This window comes from Chiloscyllium punctatum, chromosome 10, assembly GCF_047496795.1.
Source record: "Chiloscyllium punctatum isolate Juve2018m chromosome 10, sChiPun1.3, whole genome shotgun sequence".
NCBI lineage: Eukaryota > Metazoa > Chordata > Chondrichthyes > Orectolobiformes > Hemiscylliidae > Chiloscyllium > Chiloscyllium punctatum.
Genome location: NC_092748.1, coordinates 30,104,152 through 30,128,100, shown reverse-complemented (window position 1 = coordinate 30,128,100; position 23,949 = coordinate 30,104,152). Strand labels below are relative to the sequence as shown.

Below are 23,949 nucleotides of genomic sequence, written 5' to 3'. Positions count from 1 at the left end.
TGCCTGCCCCTCTCTCTGTCCCCCCCCCACACAGTGCCTGCCCCTCTCTCTGTCCCCCCCCCACACAGTGCCTGCCCCTCTCTCTGTCCCCCCCGACACACAGTGCCTGCCCCTCTCTCTGTCCCCCCCCCACACAGTGCCTGCCCCCCTCTCTGTCCCCCCCCACACAGTGCCTGCCCCTCTCTCTGTCGCCCCCCACACACAGTGCCTGCCCCTCTCTGTCCCCCCCCGACACACAGTGCCTGCCCACTCTCGGTCCCCCCCCCACAGTGCCTGTCCCTCTCTCGGTCCCCCCCGCCCACACACACACAAAGCCTGACCCTCCCTCTGTGTGTGGCGGAAACACAGTGCCTGCCCCTCTCTACCCCCCCCCAACACACACAGTGCCTGCCCCGCTCTCTGTCCCCCCCCACACAGTGCCTGCCCCCTCTCTCGGTCCCCCCCGACACAGTGCCTGTCCCTTCTCTCGGTCCCCCCCCACACAGTGCCTGTCCCTCTCTCGGTCCCCCCCCCACACAGTGCCTGTCCCTCTCTCGGTCCCCCCCCACACAGTGCCTGTCCCTCTCTCGGTCCCCCCCCACACAGTGCCTGTCCCTCTCTCGGTCCCCCCCCACACAGTGCCTGTCCCTCTCTCGGTCCCCCCCCACACAGTGCCTGTCCCTCTCTCGGTCCCCCCCCACACAGTGCCTGTCCGTCTCTCGGTCCCCCCCCCCCCCACACACAGTGCCTGCCCCTCTCTATCCCCCCCCCCCCCCACACACAGTGCCTGCCCCCTCTCTATCCCCCCCCCCCCCACACACAGTGCCCTGCCCCCTCTCTATCCCCCCCCCCCCCACACACAGTGCCTGCCCCTCTCTATCCCCCCCCCACACACAGTGCCTGCCCCTCTCTATCCACCCCCACACACACAGTGCCTGCCCCTCTCTGTCCCCCCCCCACACAGTGCCTGCCCCTCTCTCTGTCCCCCCCGACACACAGTGCCTGCCCCTCTCTCTGTCCCCCCCCGACACACAGTGCCCTGCCCCTCTCTCCTGTCCCCCCCCCCCCCCACACACAGTGCCTGCCCCCCTCTCTGTACCCCCCCACACACAGTGCCTGCCCCCCTCTCTGTACCCCCCCACACAGTGCCTGCCCCTCTCTCTGTCTCCCCCACACAGTGCCTGCCCCCTCTCTCGGTCCCCCCCCCCCCCAAACAGTGCCTGCCCCTCACTGTTCCCCCCCCCCCACACACACTGCCTGCCCCTCACTCCGTTCCCCCCCCCACACACAAAGCCTGCCCCTCTCTCTGTCCCTCCCCCCACGCAGTGCCTGCCCCTCTCACGGTCCCCCCCCCACACACACAAAGCCTGACCCCTCCCTCTGTCCCCCCCCCCCACACACACAGTGCCTGTCCCTCTCTATCCCCCCCCACACACACAGTGCCTGCCCCTCTCTATCCCCCCCCACACACCACAGTGCCTGCCCCTCTCTATCCCCCCCCACACACAGTGCCTGCCCCTCTCCATCCCCCCCCACACACACAGTGCCTGCCCCTCTCTATCCCCCCCCCCACACACACAGTGCCTGCCCCTCTCTATCCCCCCCCCCACACACAGTGCCTGCCCCTCTCTATCCCCCCCCCACACACACAGTGCCTGCCCCCCCTCTCTGTCCCCCCACACACACAGTGCCTGCCCCTCTCTATACCCCACCCACACACTGTGCCTGCCCCTCTCTATACCCCCCCCCACACACAGTGCCTGCCACTCTCTCTGTCCCCCCCCCACACAGTGCCTTCCCCCCCCTCTCTGTACCCCCCGACACACAGTGCCTGCCCCTCTCTCTGTCCCCCCCGACACACAGTGCCTGCCCCTCTCTCTTTCCCCCCCCCCCCCCCACACACAGTGCCCTGCCCCTCTCTCTGTCCCCCCCCGACACACAGTGCCTGCCCCTCTCTCGGTCCCCCCCCCCACACAGTGCCTGTCCCTCTCTCGGTCCCCCCCCACACAGTGCCTGTCCCTCTCTCGGTCCCCCCCCCACACAGTGCCTGTCCCTCTCTCGGTCCCCCCCCACACAGTGCCTGTCCCTCTCTCGGTCCCCCCCCACACAGTGCCTGTCCCTCTCTCGGTCCCCCCCCACACAGTGCCTGTCCCTCTCTCGGTCCCCCCCCACACAGTGCCTGTCCCTCTCTCGGTCCCCCCCCCACACAGTGCCTGTCCCTCTCTCGGTCCCCCCCCACACAGTGCCTGTCGTCTCTCGGTCCCCCCCCCCCACACACAGTGCCTGCCCCTCTCTATCCCCCCCCCCCCCCACACACAGTGCCTGCCCCCTCTCTATCCCCCCCCCCCCCCCCACACACAGTGCCTGCCCCTCTCTATCCCACCCCCCACACACACAGTGCCTGCCCCTCTCTATCCCCCCCCCCACACACACAGTGCCTGCCCCTCTCTCTGTCCCCCCCCACACAGTGCCTGCCCCTCTCACTGTCCTCCCCACACACACAGTGCCTGCCCCTCTCACTGTCCTCCCCACACAGTGCCCTGCACCTCTCTCGGTCCCCCCCCACACAGTGCCTGTCCCTCTCTCGGTCCCCCCCCCACACACACAAAGCCTGACCGTCCCCTCTGTTTCCCCCCCCCACCCCACACAGTGCCTGCCCCTCTCTCCCCCCCTGTCCCCCCCCACACGCAGTGCCTGCCCCTCTCCGTCCCCTCCATACACAGTGCTTGCCCCTCACTGTCCCCGCCCCCCACACAGTGCCTGCCCCTCACTGTCCCCCCCCCACACAGTGCCTGCCCCTCTCTATTTCCCCCTCCACCCCCCCCACACAGTGCCTGCCCCTCTGTCGGTCCCCCCCCCCCCCCCCCCCACAGTGCCTGCCCCTGTCTCTGTCCCCTCCATACACAGTGCTTGCCCCTCACTGTCTCTCCCCCCCCCCCCCCACACAGTGCCTGCCCCTCACTGTCCCCCCCCCCACACAGTGCCAGCCCCTCTCTATTTCCCCCCTCCACCCCCCCACACAGTGCCTGCCCCTCTCTCTGTCGCCCCCCACGCGCAGTGCCTGCCGCTCTCTGTCCCCCCCGACACACAGTGCCTGCCCCTCTCTCGGTCCCCCCCCCACACACACACAAAGCCTGACCGCCCCTCTGTTTCCCCCCCCCCACCCCACACAGTGCCTGCTCCTCTCTCTGTCCCCCCCCACACGCAGTGCCTGCCCCTCTCTCTGTTCCCCCCCCCACACACACAAAGCCTGACCCTCTCTGTCCCTCCCCCCCACACACAGTGCTGCCCCTCTTTCTGTTCTCCCCCCCCATACACAGTGCCTGCCCCTCTCTGTCCCATCCATACACAGTGCTTGCCCCTCACTGTCCCCCTCCCACACAGTGCCTGCCCCTCTCTGTCTCCCCCCCCACACACAGTGCCTGCCCCTCTCTATCCCCCTCCCCACACACAATGCCTGCCCCTCTCTATCCCCCTCCCCACACACAATGCCTGCCCCTCTCTATCCCCCTCCCCACACACAGTGCCTGCCCCTCTCTATCCCCCCCCCACACACAGTGCTGCCCTTCTCTATCCCCCCCCACACAGTGCCTGCCCCTCTCTCGGTTCCCCCCCCCCCCCACAGTGCCTGCCCCTCTCTCGCCCCCCCCCACCCCACAGTGCCTGTCCCCCTCTCGGTCCCCCCCCTCCACAACACACTGCCTGCCCCTCTCTATCCCCCCCCAACACACACAGTGCCTGCCCCTCTCTCTGTACCCCCCCCCCCCACACACAGTGCCTGCCCCCCTCTCTGTACCCCCCCCACACACAGTGCCTGCCCCCCTCTCTGTACCCCCCCACACAGTGCCTGCCCCTCTCTCTGTCTCCCCCACACAGTGCCTGCCCCTCTCCTCGGTCCCCCCCCCCCCAAACAGTGCCTGCCCCTCACTGTTCCCCCCCCCCACACACACTGCCTGCCCCTCACTCCGTTCCCCCCCCCACACACAAAGCCTGCCCCTCTCTCTGTCCCTCCCCCCACGCAGTGCCTGCCCCTCTCACGGTCCCCCCCCCACACACACAAAGCCTGACCCTCCCTCTGTTCCCCCCCCCCACACACACAGTGCCTGTCCCTCTCTATCCCCCCCCCACACACACAGTGCCTGCCCCTCTCTATCCCCCCCACACACACAGTGCCTGCCCCTCTCTATCCCCCCCCACACACAGTGCCTGCCCCTCTCCATCCCCCCCCACACACACAGTGCCTGCCCCTCTCTATCCCCCCCACACACACAGTGCCTGCCCCTCTCTATCCCCCCCCCCACACACAGTGCCTGCCCCTCTCTATCCCCCCCCCACACACACAGTGCCTGCCCCCCCTCTCTGTCCCCCCACACACACAGTGCCTGCCCCTCTCTATACCCCACCCACACACTGTGCCTGCCCCTCTCTATACCCCCCCCACACACAGTGCCTGCCACTCTCTCTGTCCCCCCCCCCACACAGTGCCTTCCCCCCCTCTCTGTACTCCCCGACACACAGTGCCTGCCCCTCTCTCTGTCCCCCCCGACACACAGTGCCTGCCCCTCTCTCTGTCCCCCCCCCCCACACACAGTGCCTGCCCCTCTCTGTTCCCCCCCCACACAGTGCCTGCCCCTCTCTGTCCCCCCCGACACACAGTGCCTGCCCCTCTCTCGGTCCCCCCCCCCACACAGTGCCTGTCCCTCTCTCGGTCCCCCCCCCCCCACACACACACAAAGCCTGACCCTCCCTCTGTTTCCACCCCCTCCCCCCCCGCCACACACACAGTGCCTGCCCCTCTCTACCCCCCCCCAACACACACAGTGCCTGCCCCTCTCTCTGTCCCCCCCACACAGTGCCTGTCCCTCTCTCGGTCCCCCCCCGACACAGTGCCTGCCCCTCTCTCGGTCCCCCCCGACACAGTGCCTGTCCCTCTCTCGGTCCCCCCCGACACAGTGCCTGTCCCTCTCTCGGTCCCCCCCCACACAGTGCCTGTCCCTCTCTCGGTCCCCCCCCCACACAGTGCCTGTCCCTCTCTCGGTCCCCCCCCCACACAGTGCCTGTCCCTCTCTCGGTCCCCCCCCACACAGTGCCTGTCCCTCTCTCGGTCCCCCCCACACAGTGCCTGTCCCTCTCTCGTCCCCCCCCACACAGTGCCTGTCCCTCTCTCGGGTCCCCCCCCACACAGTGCCTGTCCGTCTCTCGGTCCCCCCCCCCCCCACACACAGTGCCTGCCCCCTCTCTATCCCCCCCCCCCCCCCCCACACACAGTGCCTGCCCCTCTCTATCCCCCCCCCCCCCCACACACAGTGCCTGCCCCTCTCTATCCCACCCCCACACACACAGTGCCTGCCCCTCTCTATCCCACCCCCACACACACAGTGCCTGCCCCTCTCTATCCCCCCCCCCACACACACAGTGCCTGCCCCTCTCTCTGTCCCCCCCACACAGTGCCTGCCCCTCTCACTGTCCTCCCCACACACACAGTGCCTGCCCCTCTCACTGTCCTCCCCACACAGTGCCTGCACCTCTCTCGGTCCCCCCCCACACAGTGCCTGTCCCTCTCTCGGTCCCCCCCCCACACACACAAAGCCTGACCGTCCCTCTGTTTCCCCCCCCACCCCACACAGTGCCTGCCCCTCTCTCTGTCCCCCCCCCCACACAGTGCCTGCCCCTCTGTCGGTCCCCCCCCCCCCCCCCCACACACACAGTGCCTGCCCCTGTCTCTGTCCCCTCCATACACAGTGCTTGCCCTCACTGTCTCTCCCCCCCCCCCCCCACACAGTGCCTGCCCCTCACTGTCCCCCCCCCCACACAGTGCCAGCCCCTCTCTATTTCCCCCCTCCACCCCCCCACACAGTGCCTGCCCCTCTCTCTGTCGCCCCCCACGCGCAGTGCCTGCCGCTCTCTGTCCCCCCCGACACACAGTGCCTGCCCCTCTCTCGGTCCCCCCCCACACACACACAAAGCCTGACCGCCCCTCTGTTTCCCCCCCCGCACCCCACACAGTGCCTGCTCCTCTCTCTGTCCCCCCCCCACACGCAGTGCCTGCCCCTCTCTCTGTTCCCCCCCCCACACACACAAAGCCTGACCCTCTCTGTCCCTCCCCCCCACACACAGTGCTGCCCCTCTTTCTGTTCTCCCCCCCCATACACAGTGCCTGCCCCTCTCTGTCCCATCCATACACAGTGCTTGCCCCTCACTGTCCCCCTCCCACACAGTGCCTGCCCCTCTCTGTCTCCCCCCCCACACACAGTGCCTGCCCCTCTCTATCCCCCTCCCCACACACAATGCCTGCCCCTCTCTATCCCCCTCCCCACACACAATGCCTGCCCCTCTCTATCCCCCTCCCCACACACAGTGCCTGCCCCTCTCTATCCCCCCCCCACACACAGTGCCTGCCCTTCTCTATCCCCCCCCCCACACAGTGCCTGCCCCTCTCTATCCCCCCCCCCCCCCCACACAGTGCCTGCCCCTCTCTCTGTCCCCCCCCACACGCAGTGCCTGCCCCTCTCTCTGTTCCCCCCCCATACACAGTGCCTGTCCCTCTCTCGGTCCCCCCCCCCCCCACACACACAAAGCCTGACCCTCCCTCTGTTTCCCCCCCCCCACACACACACTGCCTGCCCCCTCTCTGTCCCCCCCGACACACACAGTGCCTGCCCCTCTCTGTCCCCCCCCCACACAGTGCCTGCCCCTCTCTCTGTCCCCCCCACACAGTGCCTGCCCCTCTCTGTCCCCCCCCACACACAGTGCCTGCCCCTCTCTGTCCCCCCCCCACACAGTGCCTGCCCCTCTCTCTGTCCCCCCCACACAGTGCCTGCCCCTCTCTGTCCCCCCCCACACACAGTGCCTGCCCCTCTCTGTCCCCCCCGACGCACAGTGCCTGCCCCTCTCTGTCCCCCCCCCACGCACAGTGCCTGCCCCTCTCTGTCCCCCCCCCACGCACAGTGCCTGCCCCTCTCTGTCCCCCCCCCCCACGCACAGTGCCCTGCCCCTCTCTGTCCCCCCCCCACGCACAGTGCCTGCCCCTCTCTCTGTCCCCCCCCACGCACAGTGCCTGTCCCTCTGTCTCCCCCCCCCCCCCCACACAGTGCCTGCCCCTCTCTGTCTCCCCTCCCCCACACACAGTGCCTGCCCCTCTGTCTCCCCCCCCCACACACAGTGCCTGCCCCTCTCTGTCTCACCCCCCACACACAGTGCCTGCCCCTCTGTCTCCACGCCCCCCCCCACACACAGTGCCTGCCGCTCTGTCTCCCCCCCCCACACACAGTGCCTGCCCCTCTGTCTCCCCCCCCCCACACACAGTGCCTGCCCCTCTCTGTCTCCCCCCCCCCACACACAGTGCCTGCCCCTCTCTGTCTCCCCCCCCACACACAGTGCCTGCCCCTCTCTGTCTCCCCCCCCCACACACAGTGCCTGCCCCTCTCTGTCTCCCCCCCCCCACACACAGTGCCTGCCGCTCTCTGTCTCTCTCCCCCCCCCCCCACACACAGTGCCTGCCCCTCTCTGTCCCCCCCGACGCACAGTGCCTGCCCCTCTCTGTCCCCCCCGACGCACAGTGCATGCCCCTCTCTGTCCCCCCCCCACGCACAGTGCCTGCCCCTCTCTGTCCCCCCCCCAAGCACAGTGCCTGCCCCTCTCTGTCCCCCCCCCAAGCACAGTGCCTGCCCCTCTCTGTCCCCCCCCCACGCACAGTGCCTGCCCCTCTCTCTGTCCCCCCCCACACACAGTGCCTGCCCCTCTCTGTCTCCCCCCCCACACACAGTGCCTGCCCCTCTCTGTCTTCCCCCCCCCACACACAGTGCCTGCCCCTCTGTCTCCCCCCCACACACACAGTGCCTGCCCCTCTCTCTGTCCCCCCCCACACACAGTGCCTGCCCCTCTCTGTCTCCCCCCCCACACACAGTGCCTGCCCCTCTCTGTCTTCCCCCCCCCACACACAGTGCCTGCCCCTCTGTCTCCCCCCCACACACACAGTGCCTGCCCCTCTCTGTCTCCCCACCCCCACACACAGTGCCTGCCGCCTCTCTGTCTCCCCCACCCCACACACAGTGCCTGCCCCCCTCTCTCTGTCCCCCCCCACACAGTGCCTGCCCCTCTCTGTCACCCCCCACACAGTGCCTGCCCCTCTCTGTCTCCCCCCCCCCCCCACACACAGTGCCTGCCGCCCTCTCTGTCCCCCCCCACACAGTGCCTGCCTCTCTCTATCCCCCCCCCACACACACAGTGCCTGCCCCCCTCTCCGTCCCCCCCCACACACACAGTGCCTGCCCCTCTCTGTCTCCCCCCCCCACACACACAGTGCCTGCCCCTCTCTATCCCCCCCAACACACACAGTGCCTGCCCCTCTCTATCCCCCCCCCACACACAGTGCCTGCCCCTCTCTATCCCCCCCCACACACACAGTGCCTGCCCCTCTCTATCCCCCCCCACACACACAGTGCCTGCCCCTCTCTATCCCCCCCCACACACACAGTGCCTGCCCCTCTCTATCCCCCCCCACACACACAGTGCCTGCCCCTCTCTATCCCCCCCCCACACACACAGTGCCTGCCCCCCTCTGTCCCCCCACACACAGTGCCTGCCCCTCTCTATACCCCCCCCCACACACTGTGCCTGCCCCTCTCTATACCCCCCCCACACAGTGCCTGCCACTCTCTCTGTCCCCCCCCCACACAGTGCCTTCCCCCCCTCTCTGTACCCCCCCACACAGTGCCTGCCCCTCTCTCTGTCCCCCCCACCACACACAGTGCCTGCCCTCTCTGTTCCCCCCCACACAGTGCCTGCCCCTCTCTCTGTCCCCCCCGACACAGTGCCTGCCCCTCTCTCTGTCCCCCCCCCACAGTGCCTGCCCCTCTCTGTCCCCCCCCACAGTGCCTGCCCCTCTCTGTCCCCCCCCACACAGTGCCTGCCCCTCTCTCTGTCCCCCCCCACACAGTGCCTGCCCCTCTCTCTGTCCCCCCCCCACACAGTGCCTGCCCCTCTCTCTGTCCACCCCCACACAGTGCCTGCCCCTCTCTCTGTCCCCCCCCACACAGTGCCTGCCCCTCTCTCTGTCCCCCCCCCACACAGTGCCTGCCCCTCTCTATCTCCCCCCCACACAGTGCCTGCCCCCCTCTCTGCCCCCCCCCCCACACAGTGCCTGCCCCCCTCTCTGTCCCCCCCCCACACAGTGCCTGCCCCTCTCTCTGTCGCGCCCCACACACAGTGCCTGCCCCTCTCTGTCCCCCCCGACACACAGTGCCTGCCCCTCTCTCGGTCCCCCCCCACACAGTGCCTGTCCCTCTCTCGGTCCCCCCCCACACAGTGCCTGTCCCTCTCTCGGTCCCCCCCCACACAGTGCCTGTCCCTCTCTCGGTCCCCCCCCCACACAGTGCCTGTCCGTCTCTCGGTGTCCCCCCCCCCACACACGGTGCCTGCCCCTCTCTATTCCCCCCCCCGCCCCACACACAGTGCCTGCCCCTCTCTATCCCACCCCCACACACACAGTGCCTGCCCCTCTCTATTCCCCCCCCACACACACATTGCCTGCCCCTCTCTATCCCCCCCCCCACACACACAGTGCCTGCCCCTCTCTCAGTCCCCCCCACACAGTGCCTGCCCCTCTCTCTGTCCCCCCCCCCCACACACAGTGCCTGCCCCTCTCTCGGTCCCCCCCCACACAGTGCCTGTCCCTCTCTCGGTCCCCCCCCACACAGTGCCTGCCCCTCTCACTGTCCCCCCCCCACACAGTGCCTGCCCCTCTCTCTGTCCCCCCCCACACAGTGCCTGCCCCTCTCTCTGTCCCCCCCCACACAGTGCCTGCCCCTTTCTCTGTCCCCCCCCACACAGTGCCTGCCCCTCTCTCTGTCCCCCCCCACAGTGTCTGCCCCTCTCTCTGTCCCCCCCCACAGTGTCTGCCCCTCTCTCTGTCCCCCCCCACACACAGTGCCTGCCCCTCTCTGTCCCCCCCCCCCACACAAAGTGCCTGCCCCTCTCTGTCCCCCCCCCACACAAAGTGCCTGCCCCTCTCTATCCCACCCCCCACACAGTGCCTGCCCCTCTCTCTGACCCCCCACACAGTGCCTGCCCCTCTCTGTCTCCCCACCCCCACACACAGTGCCTGCCGCCTCTCTGTCTCCCCCACCCCACACACAGTGCCTGCCCCCCTCTCTCTGTCCCCCCCCACACAGTGCCTGCCCCTCTCTGTCACCCCCCACACAGTGCCTGCCCCTCTCTGTCTCCCCCCCCCCCCACACACAGTGCCTGCCGCCCTCTCTGTCCCCCCCCACACAGTGCCTGCCTCTCTCTATCCCCCCCCCACACACACAGTGCCTGCCCCCCTCTCCGTCCCCCCCCACACACACAGTGCCTGCCCCTCTCTGTCTCCCCCCCCCACACACACAGTGCCTGCCCCTCTCTATCCCCCCCAACACACACAGTGCCTGCCCCTCTCTATCCCCCCCCACACACAGTGCCTGCCCCTCTCTATCCCCCCCCACACACACAGTGCCTGCCCCTCTCTATCCCCCCCCACACACACAGTGCCTGCCCCTCTCTATCCCCCCCCACACACACAGTGCCTGCCCCTCTCTATCCCCCCCCACACACACAGTGCCTGCCCCTCTCTATCCCCCCCCCACACACACAGTGCCTGCCCCCCTCTGTCCCCCCACACACAGTGCCTGCCCCTCTCTATACCCCCCCCCACACACTGTGCCTGCCCCTCTCTATACCCCCCCCCACACAGTGCCTGCCACTCTCTCTGTCCCCCCCCCACACAGTGCCTTCCCCCCCTCTCTGTACCCCCCCCACACAGTGCCTGCCCCTCTCTCTGTCCCCCCCACCACACACAGTGCCTGCCCCTCTCTGTTCCCCCCCACACAGTGCCTGCCCCTCTCTCTGTCCCCCCCGACACAGTGCCTGCCCCTCTCTCTGTCCCCCCCCACAGTGCCTGCCCCTCTCTGTCCCCCCCCACAGTGCCTGCCCCTCTCTGTCCCCCCCCCACACAGTGCCTGCCCCTCTCTCTGTCCCCCCCCACACAGTGCCTGCCCCTCTCTCTGTCCCCCCCCACACAGTGCCTGCCCCTCTCTCTGTCCACCCCCACACAGTGCCTGCCCCTCTCTCTGTCCCCCCCCACACAGTGCCTGCCCCTCTCTCTGTCCCCCCCCCACACAGTGCCTGCCCCTCTCTCTGTCCCCCCCCACACAGTGCCTGCCCCTCTCTCTGTCCCCCCCCCACACAGTGCCTGCCCCTCTCTATCTCCCCCCCACACAGTGCCTGCCCCCCTCTCTGCCCCCCCCCCCACACAGTGCCTGCCCCCCTCTCTGTCCCCCCCCCACACAGTGCCTGCCCCTCTCTCTGTCGCGCCCCACACACAGTGCCTGCCCCTCTCTGTCCCCCCCGACACACAGTGCCTGCCCCTCTCTCGGTCCCCCCCCACACAGTGCCTGTCCCTCTCTCGGTCCCCCCCCACACAGTGCCTGTCCCTCTCTCGGTCCCCCCCCACACAGTGCCTGTCCCTCTCTCGGTCCCCCCCCACACAGTGCCTGTCCGTCTCTCGGTGTCCCCCCCCCACACACGGTGCCTGCCCCTCTCTATTCCCCCCCCCGCCCCACACACAGTGCCTGCCCCTCTCTATCCCACCCCCACACACACAGTGCCTGCCCCTCTCTATTCCCCCCCCACACACACATTGCCTGCCCCTCTCTATCCCCCCCCCACACACACAGTGCCTGCCCCTCTCTCAGTCCCCCCCACACAGTGCCTGCCCCTCTCTCTGTCCCCCCCCCCACACACAGTGCCTGCCCCTCTCTCGGTCCCCCCCCACACAGTGCCTGTCCCTCTCTCGGTCCCCCCCACACAGTGCCTGCCCCTCTCACTGTCCCCCCCCACACAGTGCCTGCCCCTCTCTCTGTCCCCCCCCACACAGTGCCTGCCCCTCTCTCTGTCCCCCCCCACACAGTGCCTGCCCCTTTCTCTGTCCCCCCCCACACAGTGCCTGCCCCTCTCTCTGTCCCCCCCCACAGTGTCTGCCCCTCTCTCTGTCCCCCCCCACAGTGTCTGCCCCTCTCTCTGTCCCCCCCCACACACAGTGCCTGCCCCTCTCTGTCCCCCCCCCCACACAAAGTGCCTGCCCCTCTCTGTCCCCCCCCCACACAAAGTGCCTGCCCCTCTCTATCCCACCCCCCACACAGTGCCTGCCCCTCTCTCTGACCCCCCACACAGTGCCTGCCCCTCTCTCTGACCCCCCCCCCCCCCCACACACACAGTGCCTGCCCCTCTCTATCCCCCCCCACACACAGTGCCTGCCCCTCTCTATCCCCCCCCCCACACACACAGTGCCTGCCCCTCTCTCAGTCCCCCCCCACACAGTGCCTGCCCCTCTCTCGGTCCCCCCCCCCCCCTCCCCCACAGTGCCTGCCCCTCTCTCGCCCCCCCCCCCCCCCCCCCCACAGTGCCTGTCCCTCTCTCGGTCCCCCCCCTCCACAAACACACTGCCTGCCCCTCTCTATCCCCCCCCAACACACACAGTGCCTGCCCCTCTCTCTGTACCCCCCCACACACAGTGCCTGCCCCCCTCTCTGTACCCCCCCACACAGTGCCTGCCCCTCTCTCTGTCTCCCCCACACAGTGCCTGCCCCTCTCTCGGTTCCCCCCCCCCCCAAACAGTGCCTGCCCCTCACTGTTGCCCCCCCCACACACACTGCCTGCCCCTCACTCCGTTCCCCCCCCCACACACAAAGCCTGCCCCTCTCTCTGTCCCTCCCCCCACGCAGTGCCTGCCCCTCTCACGGTCCCCCCCCCACACACACAAAGCCTGACCCTCCCTCTGTTCCCCCCCCCCACACACACAGTGCCTGTCCCTCTCTATCCCCCCCCACACACACAGTGCCTGCCCCTCTCTATCCCCCCCCACACACACATTGCCTGCCCCTCTCCATCCCCCCCCACACACACAGTGCCTGCCCCTCTCTATCCCCCCCCACACACACAGTGCCTGTCCCTCTCTATCCCCCCCCACACACACAGTGCCTGCCCCTCTCTATCCCCCCCCACACACACAGTGCCTGCCACTCTCTATCCCCCCCCACACACACAGTGCCTGCCCCTCTCTATCCCCCCCCACACACACAGTGCCTGCCCCTCTCTATCCCCCCCCACACACACAGTGCCTGCCCCTCTCTATCCCCCCCCCACACACACAGTGCCTGCCCCCCCTCTCTGTCCCCCCACACACACAGTGCCTGCCCCTCTCTATACCCCACCCACACACTGTGCCTGCCCCTCTCTATACCCCCCCCACACACAGTGCCTGCCACTCTCTCTGTCCCCCCCCCACACAGTGCCTTCCCCCCCTCTCTGTACCCCCCGACACACAGTGCCTGCCCCTCTCTCTGTCCCCCCCGACACACAGTGCCTGCCCCTCTCTCTGTCCCCCCCCCCCACACACAGTGCCTGCCCCTCTCTGTTCCCCCCCACACAGTGCCTGCCCCCCTCTCTGTCCCCCCCCACACAGTGCCTGCCCCCCTCTCTGTCCCCCCCCCACACAGTGCCTGCCCCCCTCTCTGTCCCCCCCCCCACACAGTGCCCGCCCCTCTCTCTGTCGCCCCCCACACACAGTGCCTGCCCCTCTCTGTCCCCCCCGACACACAGTGCCTGCCCCTCTCTCGGTCCCCCCCCCCACACAGTGCCTGTCCCTCTCTCAGTCCCCCCCCCCCACACACACACAAAGCCTGACCCTCCCTCTGTTTCCACCCCCCCCCCCCCCCGCCACACACACAGTGCCTGCCCCTCTCTACCCCCCCCCCAACACACACAGTGCCTGCCCCTCTCTCTGTCCCCCCCACGACAGTGCCTGTCCCTCTCTCGGTCCCCCCCGACACAGTGCCTGTCCCTCTCTCGGTCCCCCCCGACACGTGCCTGTCCCTCTCTCGGTCCCCCCCCGACACAGTGCCTGTCCCTCTCTCGGTCCCCCCCCACACAGTGCCTGTCCCTCTCTCGGTCCCCCCCCCACGCAGTGCCTGCCCCTCTCACGGTCCCCCCCCCACACACACAAAGCCTGACCCTCCCTCTGTTTCCCCCCCCCCACACACACAGTGCCTGTCCCTCTCTATCCCCCCCCCACACACACAGTGCCTGCCCCTCTCTATCCCCCCCACACACACATTGCCTGCCCCTCTCCATCCCCCCCACACACACAGTGCCTGCCCCTCTCTTCCCCCCCCACACACACAGTGCCTGCCACTCTCTATCCCCCCCCACACACACAGTGCCTGCCCCTCTCTATCCCCCCCCCCACACACAGTGCCTGCCCCTCTCTATCCCCCCCCCACACACACAGTGCCTGCCCCTCTCTATCCCCCCCCCACACACACAGTGCCTGCCCCCCCTCTCTGTCCCCCCACACACACAGTGCCTGCCCCTCTCTATACCCCACCCACACACTGTGCCTGCCCCTCTCTATACCCCCCCCCACACACAGTGCCTGCCACTCTCTCTGTCCCCCCCCCACACAGGTGCCTTCCCCCCCTCTCTGTACCCCCCGACACACAGTGCCTGCCCCTCTCTCTGTCCCCCCCGACACACAGTGCCTGCCCCTCTCTCTGTCCCCCCCCCCCCCCCACACACAGTGCCTGCCCCTCTCTGTCCCCCCACACAGTGCCTGCCCCCCTCTCTGTCCCCCCCACACAGTGCCTGCCCCCCTCTCTGTCCCCCCCCACACAGTGCCTGCCCCCCTCTCTGTCCCCCCCCCCACACAGTGCCCGCCCCTCTCTCTGTCGCCCCCCACACACAGTGCCTGCCCCTCTCTGTCCCCCCCGACACACAGTGCCTGCCCCTCTCTCGGTCCCCCCCCCCACACAGTGCCTGTCCCTCTCTCAGTCCCCCCGCCCCCACAACACACACAAAGCCTGACCCTCCCTCTGTTTCCACCCCCCCCCCCCCCGCCACACACACAGTGCCTGCCCCCTCTCTACCCCCCCCCAACACACACAGTGCCTGCCCCTCTCTCTGTCCCCCCCACACAGTGCCTGTCCCTCTCTCGGTCCCCCCCGACACAGTGCCTGTCCCTCTCTCGGTCCCCCCCGACACAGTGCCTGTCCCTCTCTCGGTCCCCCCCCACACAGTGCCTGTCCCTCTCTCGGTCCCCCCCCACACAGTGCCTGTCCCTCTCTCGGTCCCCCCCCACACAGTGCCTGTCCCTCTCTCGGTCCCCCCCCACACAGTGCCTGTCCCTCTCTCGGTCCCCCCCCACACAGTGCCTGTCCCTCTCTCGGTCCCCCCCACACAGTGCCTGTCCCTCTCTCGGTCCCCCCCACACAGTGCCTGTCCCTCTCTCGGTCCCCCCCCACACAGTGCCTGTCCCTCTCTCGGTCCCCCCCCACACAGTGCCTGTCCCTCTCTCGGTCCCCCCCCACACAGTGCCTGTCCCTCTCTCGGTCCCCCCCCCCCCACACACAGTGCCTGCCCCTCTCTATCCCCCCCCCCCCACACACAGTGCCTGCCCCTCTCTATCCCCCCCCCCCCACACACAGTGCCTGCCCCTCTCTATCCCCCCCCCCCACACACAGTGCCTGCCCCTCTCTATCCCCCCCCCCCCCCCACACACAGTGCCTGCCCCTCTCTATCCCCCCCCCCACACACAGTGCCTGCCCCTCTCTATCCCCCCCCCACACACACAGTGCCTGCCCCTCTCTCTGTCCCCCCCCACACACAGTGCCTGCCCCTCTCTCTGTCCTCCCCACACACACAGTGCCTGCCCCTCTCACTGTCCTCCCCACACAGTGCCTGCACCTCTCTCGGTCCCCCCCCACACAGTGCCTGCCCCTCTCTATCCCCCCCCCCCCACACACAGTGCCTGCCCCTCTCTATCCCCCCCCCCCCACACACAGTGCCTGCCCCTCTCTATCCCCCCCCCCACACACACAGTGCCTGCCCCTCTCTCTGTCCCCCCCCACACAGTGCCTGCCCCTCTCTCTGTCCCCCCCCCACACACAGTGCCTGCCCCTCTCACTGTCCTCCCCACACACACAGTGCCTGCCCCTCTCACTGTCCTCCCCACACAGTGCCTGCCCCTCTCTCGGTCCCCCCCCACACGCAGTGCCTGCCCCTCTCTGTCCCCTCCATACACAGTGCTTGCCCCTCACTGTCCCCGCCCCCCACACAGTGCCTGCCCCTCACTGTCCCCCCCCCCACACAGTGCCTGCCCCTCTCTATTTCCCCCCTCCACCCCCCCACACAGTGCCTGCCCCTCTGTCGGTCCCCCCCCCCCCCCACCCCACACACAGTGCCTGCCCCTGTCTCTGTCCCCTCCATACACAGTGCTTGCCCCTCACTGTCTCTCCCCCCCCCCCCACACAGTGCCTGCCCCTCACTGTCCCCCCCCCACACAGTGCCAGCCCCTCACTGTCCCCCCCCACACAGTGCCAGCCCCTCTCTCTGTCGCCCCCCACGCGCAGTGCCTGCCGCTCTCTGTCCCCCCCGACACACAGTGCCTGCCCCTCTCTCGGTCCCCCCCCACACAGTGCCTGTCCCTCTCTCGGTCCCCCCCCCCACACACACACAAAGCCTGACCGCCCCTCTGTTTCCCCCCCCCCCACCCCACACAGTGCCTGCTCCTCTCTCTGTCCCCCCCCACACGCAGCCTGCCCCCCCCCCCCCCCCCCCTCTCTCTGTTCCCCCCCCCCACACACACAAAGCCTGACCCTCTCTGTCCCTCCCCCCCACACACAGTGCTGCCCCTCTTTCTGTTCTCCCCCCCCATACACAGTGCTTGCCCCTCACTGTCCCCGCCCCCCACACAGTGCTTGCCCCTCACTGTCCCCCTCCCACACAGTGCCTGCCCCTCTCTGTCTCCCCCCCCCACACACAGTGCCTGCCCCTCTCTGTCTCCCCCCCCACACACACAGTGCCTGCCCCTCTCTGTCTCCCCCCCCCACACACAGTGCCTGCCCCTCTCTGTCTCCCCCCCACACACACAGTGCCTGCCCCTCTCTGTCTCCCCCCCACACACACAGTGCCTGCCCCCTCTCTGTCTCCCCCCCCACACACACAGTGCTCGCCCCTCCCCCCTCTATGATGTGATCTGTCACTGGGCTCGCGCTGAGGCCTCTCTGCGGGGAGCGGGGGCGGCGGGGCCCGCCTTACCCTTACCTCCAGCTCCTGGAGCTCACACTGCTCCAGCAGTTTGCCGAACCCCACCGAGTTTTCCGCCATCACCGCTGCGGGCATCTTCCCCACCGCACCGACCGCCGTCCTCCGCCCACCCGCTGCGCTTCCGTTTCCGGGTCACCGCCCGGAGGTCATGGGAGTTGTATTCCTGAATCGGATGGGTGGTGCCCCTTGAGCGCCGCCCTACCGGACAGGAGGAGTGTGAGAGAGAGAGCGGGAGCGAGAGTGTGTGTGCGCGTGCGTGCCCACTCTCTTTCTCCCCCTGCTGGCTCAGCCAGGGCAGTGCAGTGCTTTCTCTCCCCTGGACATCTGGAGCTGGAGCTGGAGCAGGGGCAGGCTCCAGACTCCAGATTGTGGCTGGGTGAACAACTGGAAGTTGCTGGAAAAGTTCAGCTGGCCTGGCAGCACCCGGGCATAGAGAAATCAGAGTTCACAATTTGACTCTTCATCAGTCCTAGGGCGACTCTACCCGGAGTGCTGCCAGCCCATTTCTGCGCACCAAGGGACCTCAAGGAGGTGTCAGTGACCAATCCACTTTTTCTTGGCTGCCAGCCCACTATTTTTCTATTGACTCATTGGACATGGGCGTATCTGACTGGGCCAGGATTTGGTGCCTGCCCCCAGTTGTTCTTTGGAAGGTGGTGATTACATTAGATTCGCTACACTATGGAAACAGGCCCTTCGGCCCAACAAGTCCACATCCACCCTCCAAAGAGTAACCCACCCCCCTATATTTATCCCTGATATTTATCCCTGAGTAATGCACCTAATACTAGGGGCAATTTGGGAACTGCACATCTTTGAATTGTGAGAGGAAACAGGAGCAGCAGGTGGAAATCCACACAGACAGTCAGTCGAGGTAGGAATTGAACCTAGGTTCCTGGTGCTGTGAGGCAGCAGTGCTAACCACTGAGCCACCATGCCACCCAAGAGCTGAGCCACCTTCTTGAACTGTTGCAGTCTGTTTGACTTTCTAACATCTAGAACATAGAACATAGAACATAGAACAATACAGCATAGAACAGGCCCTTCGGCCCACGATGTTGTGCCGAACTTCTATCCTAGATTAAGCACCCATCCATGTACCTATCCAAATGCCGCTTAAAGGTCGCCAATGAATCTGACTCTACCACTCCCACGGGCAGCGCATTCCATGCCCCCACCACTCTCTGGGTGAAGAACCCACCCCTGACATCTCCCCTATACCTTCCACCCTTCACCTTAAATTTATGTCCCCTTGTAACACTCTGTTGTACCCGGGGAAAAAGTTTCTGACTGTCTACTCTATCTATTCCTCTGATCATCTTATAAACCTCTATCAAGTCACCCCTCATCCTTCGCCGTTCCAACGAGAAAAGGCCGAGAACTCTCAACCTATCCTCGTACGACCTACTCTCCATTCCAGGCAACATCCTGGTAAATCTTCTCTGCACCCTCTCCAAAGCTTCCACATCTTTCCTAAAGTGAGGCGACCAGAACTGCACACAGTACTCCAAATGTGGCCTAACCAAAGTCCTGTACAGCTGCAACATCACCTCACGACTCTTGAATTCAATCTGTCACGGCTAAGTTGCTTGTTCGGCCATTTGGTAGTGAATTAACTCCACGAAAGCTGGCATTCCACTCCCAAGTCACCCTTTATTTACATGTGGGTAGTATGTGACACTAACCCAGCCAGCTCAGATGTGGTTCCGAGTGTGAGCAGAATCTCTGACACTCCTGTTTATTTACTTTTTGTTTCTTTTTCTTTTCTTAGTGTTCATTTTTCCCCAACACCAATGTCACGTGCGTGCAGGTGTCGGACACAGTGAAAAACACCAAGTGCATAAATCTTTATTTATATTCCACCACCAGGAAGAAAGAAAACACCCAAGTGGCCAGTCAGAAGCAGTGTCCTTCTCAGAGTGCAATGCTGCATGATCAACCAGTGAAGGCGAGGGCAGGGATTAAATCAAAACAGAGTTGGAGGGGGGAATTATACACTCCACTCCCTGCAGTGCCCACCTTTCCCTGAAAATCTCGAGGGTGTAGGTGGACACCATGTGCTCCTGCTCCAGAGAAACCCGGGCTCTGATATAACCGTGGAAGAGGGTTGGCAATCGGCTATAATAACCCCCTCCATGGCCCGCTGCCTGGACCAGTTTATGGCCAGTTTGGCCAGGCTCAGGAGCAGACCCACGAGGAGGTCCTCTCACCTACCCTCCCACCTCCACACAGGGTGCCCAAAGATCAGGAGGTTGGGATTCAAATGCAACTAAAAACAAAGAAGGTTTTTAAGAAAATCAAAAAGGGAGTGCAATCATGCACAATCAATATATACATGGTCCATGGACTCCACAGCACCACAGAACAAGCAGAGAACCTTATTGAGTTCTTTGAGAAGGTGACCATACAGGTAGATGAGAGTAAACCGGTTGGTGTGGTGTATATGGATTTCAGCAAGGTGTTTGATAAGGTTCCCCACAGTAGGCTATTGTACAAAATGGCAGAGGAATGGGATTGTGGGAGATATAGCAGTTTGGATCAGTAATTGGCTTATTGAAAGAAGGCAGCAAGGGAAGAAAGATATAGAGCATATGAAATGGTACTTGTGTTAAAATGTACCACACAGAGTGATGTTAATTTAGATGCATTGAAAAATTCAGCTATACACCATTGGTTTCTGAAACATTACACTACCTGCTAACCCTCCTATAACATTATTGCAAGTTGGAAATGTATTTAGCTGGTTATGGACCAGACCAGACTCCCCTCAAAACAGTTCAAGAAAGTAGTCCAGACCCTAACTTTGATAGTTGTTTTAAGCAGGTGTATGGTGGATGCAGCTGGCCCAACCACTTAGTTTTAAACAAAACAGAATTTACTTTGTAAGGAGTGTTGCTGAACAAACAGATCTTGGGGTGCAGGTTCATAGCTTCTTAAAAGTGGAGTCACAGGTAGATAGGATAGTGAAGAAGGCGTTTGGTATGCTTTCCTTTATTGGTCAGAGTATTGTGTACAGAAGTTGGGAGGTCATGTTGCAGCTGTACAGGACATTGGTTAGGCCACTGTTGGAATGTTGCATGCAATTCTGGTCTCCTTCCTATCGGAAAGATGTTGTGAAACTTGAAAGGGTTCAGAAAAGATTTACAAGGATGTTGCCAGGGTTGGAGGATTTGAGCTACAGGGAGAGGCTGAACAGGGTGGGGGTGTTTTCTCTGGAGCGTCAGAGGCTGAGGGGTCACCTTATAGAGGTTTACAAAATTATGAGGCGCATGGATAGGATAAATAGACAAGGTCTTTTCCCTGGGATCAGGGAGTCCAGAACTAGAGGGCATAGGTTTAGGGTGAGAGGGGAAAGATATAAAAGAGACCTAAGGGGCAACATTTCCACGCAGAGGGTGGTACGTGTATGGAATGAGCTGCCAGAGGATGTGGTGGAGGCTGGTACAATTGCAACATTTAAGAGGCAATTGGATGGGTATATGAATAGGAAGGGTTTGGAGGGATATGGGCCGGGTGCTGGCAGGTGGGACCAGGTTGGGTTGGGATATCTGGTCAGCGTGGACAGGTTGGACCAGAGGGTCTGTTTCCATGCTGTACATCTCAATGATTCTCTGACTCAATGAGTCCATGAACCACCACAATCTGCGGTTGCAGGGGACTGCCGCGTGCAGCAACCTCCACCCCAGATCCCTGAGAGAAAGGGGAAGGACTCCCTCATAGAGAGCCCTCCACTGGGGATCCCCACCGCCCGGTGGCAAATGGGTATGCCAAGACGTGTCTGGGTGGTGGATGAGGGAAAAGAAGGGGATGGTGTGCAACTGCAATCTATACAGGGTCTGCCGTTTTATGTCCCTAAAAAGGGTAGAACTGAAACACTGGAGGTAGCTCAGACCGTGAGGCACAGGTTCCCATGGGTAGAATATCCCACCCAGACTCACCCCCACACCCTATCCCTGTAACCCTGCATTTCCCATGGCTAATCCACCTACCCTGTACATCTTTAGATTGTGGGAGGAATCCAGAACACCTGGATGGAAGCCACACAGATGGATGCCTGAGGCTGGAATTGAACCCAGGTTCCTATTGCTGTGAAGCAGTAGAGCTAACCACTGAGCCACCATGTTGATCTCCAAAAAGACATTGACATTGTCAAACTGAAAGAGTGGTCAGATAGGTGGCAGATGAGTTTTAATGCAGAGATGTGTGAGGTGATGCACTTTGGGTGGAAGGACATTGAAAAGCAATGGATCTGCATTGGCGCTGGCTTGGATGGCAAAGGACCTGTTCCAGTCCTGTAATTTTCTTTGTTCTTTGTTTCTTTGTTCAATATAAAGTTAAGGTACAATTCTCAAGGGAATGCAGGAGTCAAGACCCAGGTGTATATATGCACAAATCATTGAAGATGGCAGGACAGGTAGACAGAGCAATTAATGAAGCATACAGTGTTCTCAGCTTTATTAATAAAGGCACAGAGTATGAGAGCAAGGAGCTAATTGAGTCATACAGCATGGACACAGATACTTCAGTCTCATCAGTCCATGCCAAACATAATCCCAAACTAAACTAGTCCCACCTGCCTGCTCCTGGCCCATATCCTTTTTCTATTCATGCACTTATCCAAATGTCTTTTAAACATTGTAATTGTACCCACATCCACCACTTCCTCAGGCAGTTCATTCCACATGCGGACCAACCTCTGTGTAAAAGTATGCCCCTAATGTCTTTTTTAAATCTCTCTCCTCTCACCTTAAAAATGTGCCCCCTAGTCTTGAAATTCCCATTCTATGGAAAAGATAACCACCATTAACTCTGTCTAAACCTCTCATTATTTTATATCCTTTGATCAGATCGCCTCTCAATCTCCTTTGCTCCTGTGAAAAAAGTCCCACATTATCCAGCCTTTCTTTATAACTCAAACCTTCCATACCCAGCTACAATCTGATAAATCTCTTCTGAGCTCTCTCCAGCTTGATAATATCCTTCTTATAACTGGGCGAGCAGAACATTTCACAGTATTACAGAAGAGGCCTTACCATTGTCCTGTACAACCTCAACATGACTTCCCAGGTCCTATACTCAAGGGACTGAGCAATGAAGGCAAGTGTGACAAACACCTTTTTAACTATCCTGTCAATATGTGACGCAAGCTTTAAAGAGTTATGTATCTGCACCCCTAAGTCCATCTGTTCTACAACACTACCCAAGGCCTTACCATTAATTGTTGGTTGTACCAAAATGCAATACCTCACACTTATCATATTGAACTCCAACTGGCATTTTTCAGGCCATTGACCCATTTGATCAAGATTCCTTTGTAATCTTAGAAAACCTTCTTTACTGTCTACAATGCCACTAATTTTGGTGTCATCCGCAAACTTACTAACCATGCCTTATATATTCTCATCCAAATCGTTTATACAAATAACAAACAAAAGAGGACCCACATCCAATCCCGGTGGAATACCACTGGTCACAGGCCTCCAGTGTGAAAAAGCAATCCTTCACCATTACTCTCTGTCTCCTGATGTTGAGCCAATTATTTATCCAATTGGCAAGCTCACCTTGAATCCCATGTGACATAACTTTACTCATTAATCTATTATGCGGAACCTTGTCAAAGACTTTACTAAAATCCAAACAAACAATGTCTGCCATCATCGACCTTTCTGGTAACTTCCTCAAACAAATCAATCAAGTTTGTGAGGCACAATTTTCCTCACACAAAACCATGCTGACTATCCCTAATCAAGTTTTGCCTCTCTATTTTCCATGGATCCTGCCTTTTATGTTCACCACCAACAATTTACCCACAGCTAAAGTCAGACTCACAGGTCTATAGTTCCCTGGTTTCTCCTTACAAACTTTTTTTAAACAAAGATATATAACATTATCCATCCTCCAGTCATAAGGCACCTCATCTGTAATAATAGACGATGCAAATCTTTCTGCAAGGGGTCTTGTAATTTCCTTCCTTACTTCCCACAACTTTCTGGGATACATTAGATCAGAGACCGGAGATTTATCCACCTTTATATTCTCTAAGAGCTCCTGAACTTCCTCTTCTGTGATTTGAACTGCTTTTTAAACATCAAAGTTTATTTCTCTGCATTCTCTAGACTCCAGTTTTTTTCTCCAATGTAAAACCGATGCAAAATATTAATTTAGCATTTCTCCCATCTCCTGGAGTTCAACACAAAAATGACCTCCTTGATCTTTAAGAGGCCCTACCCTCTGTCTAGTTACCCTCTTGCTCTTATGTATTTGTAGAATCTTCTTGGATTATCTTCAACCTTATCTGCCAATGCTGTATCATACCCCTCTTTGCTTTCCTGATTTCTTTCTTAAGAATACCCCTACACTTTTTATGTTGATTAAGAGATTCAATTGAACCAAGTTGTCTTCATCTAAAGTAAGATAGTCTTTTATCCTTGACTAGAACCTCAATGTCTTTATTTATCCAGTGTCCCTTAACCTTACCAGCCTCACCCTTTAACTCTCATCATCACACTCTCGAAAGCCTGCCACTTATCAGACGTCCCTTTCCATGCGAACAGTCTACTCCAATCAACTTTTGAAAGTTCTTGTCTCGTACCTTTAGAAATTGCCTTTCTCCAATTAAAAACTTTAACTTTTATGGAAGGCCTATTCTTTTCCATAAATCATTTTGAAACTAATAGAATTATGATCACCAGACCCAAAGTGTTCCCCTACCATTTCTTCAGTGACCTGCCCTGCCTTATTGCCCAAAAGAAGGTCTAGTTTTGCCCCTTCTCTAGTAGAAGCATCCACATATCGATAAAGAAATTTTTCTTGAACACAGTTGACAAATTCTTC

General features: G+C 62.2%; 1 protein-coding gene across 1 annotated transcript in view; it reads right to left on the bottom strand.

The window, feature by feature from the left end:
• cops8 (COP9 signalosome subunit 8) overlaps positions 1 to 17,244 on the bottom strand; it is a 58,619-nt gene extending 41,375 nt beyond the window's left edge. Inside the window, exon 1 of the mRNA XM_072578753.1 lies at positions 17,113 to 17,244. Within this exon, the coding sequence (XP_072434854.1) occupies positions 17,113 to 17,190 (78 nt within the window). The 5' untranslated portion in view covers positions 17,191 to 17,244. The remainder of the gene's footprint in view (positions 1 to 17,112) is intronic.
• Positions 17,245 to 23,949: the final 6,705 nt, after the last annotated feature.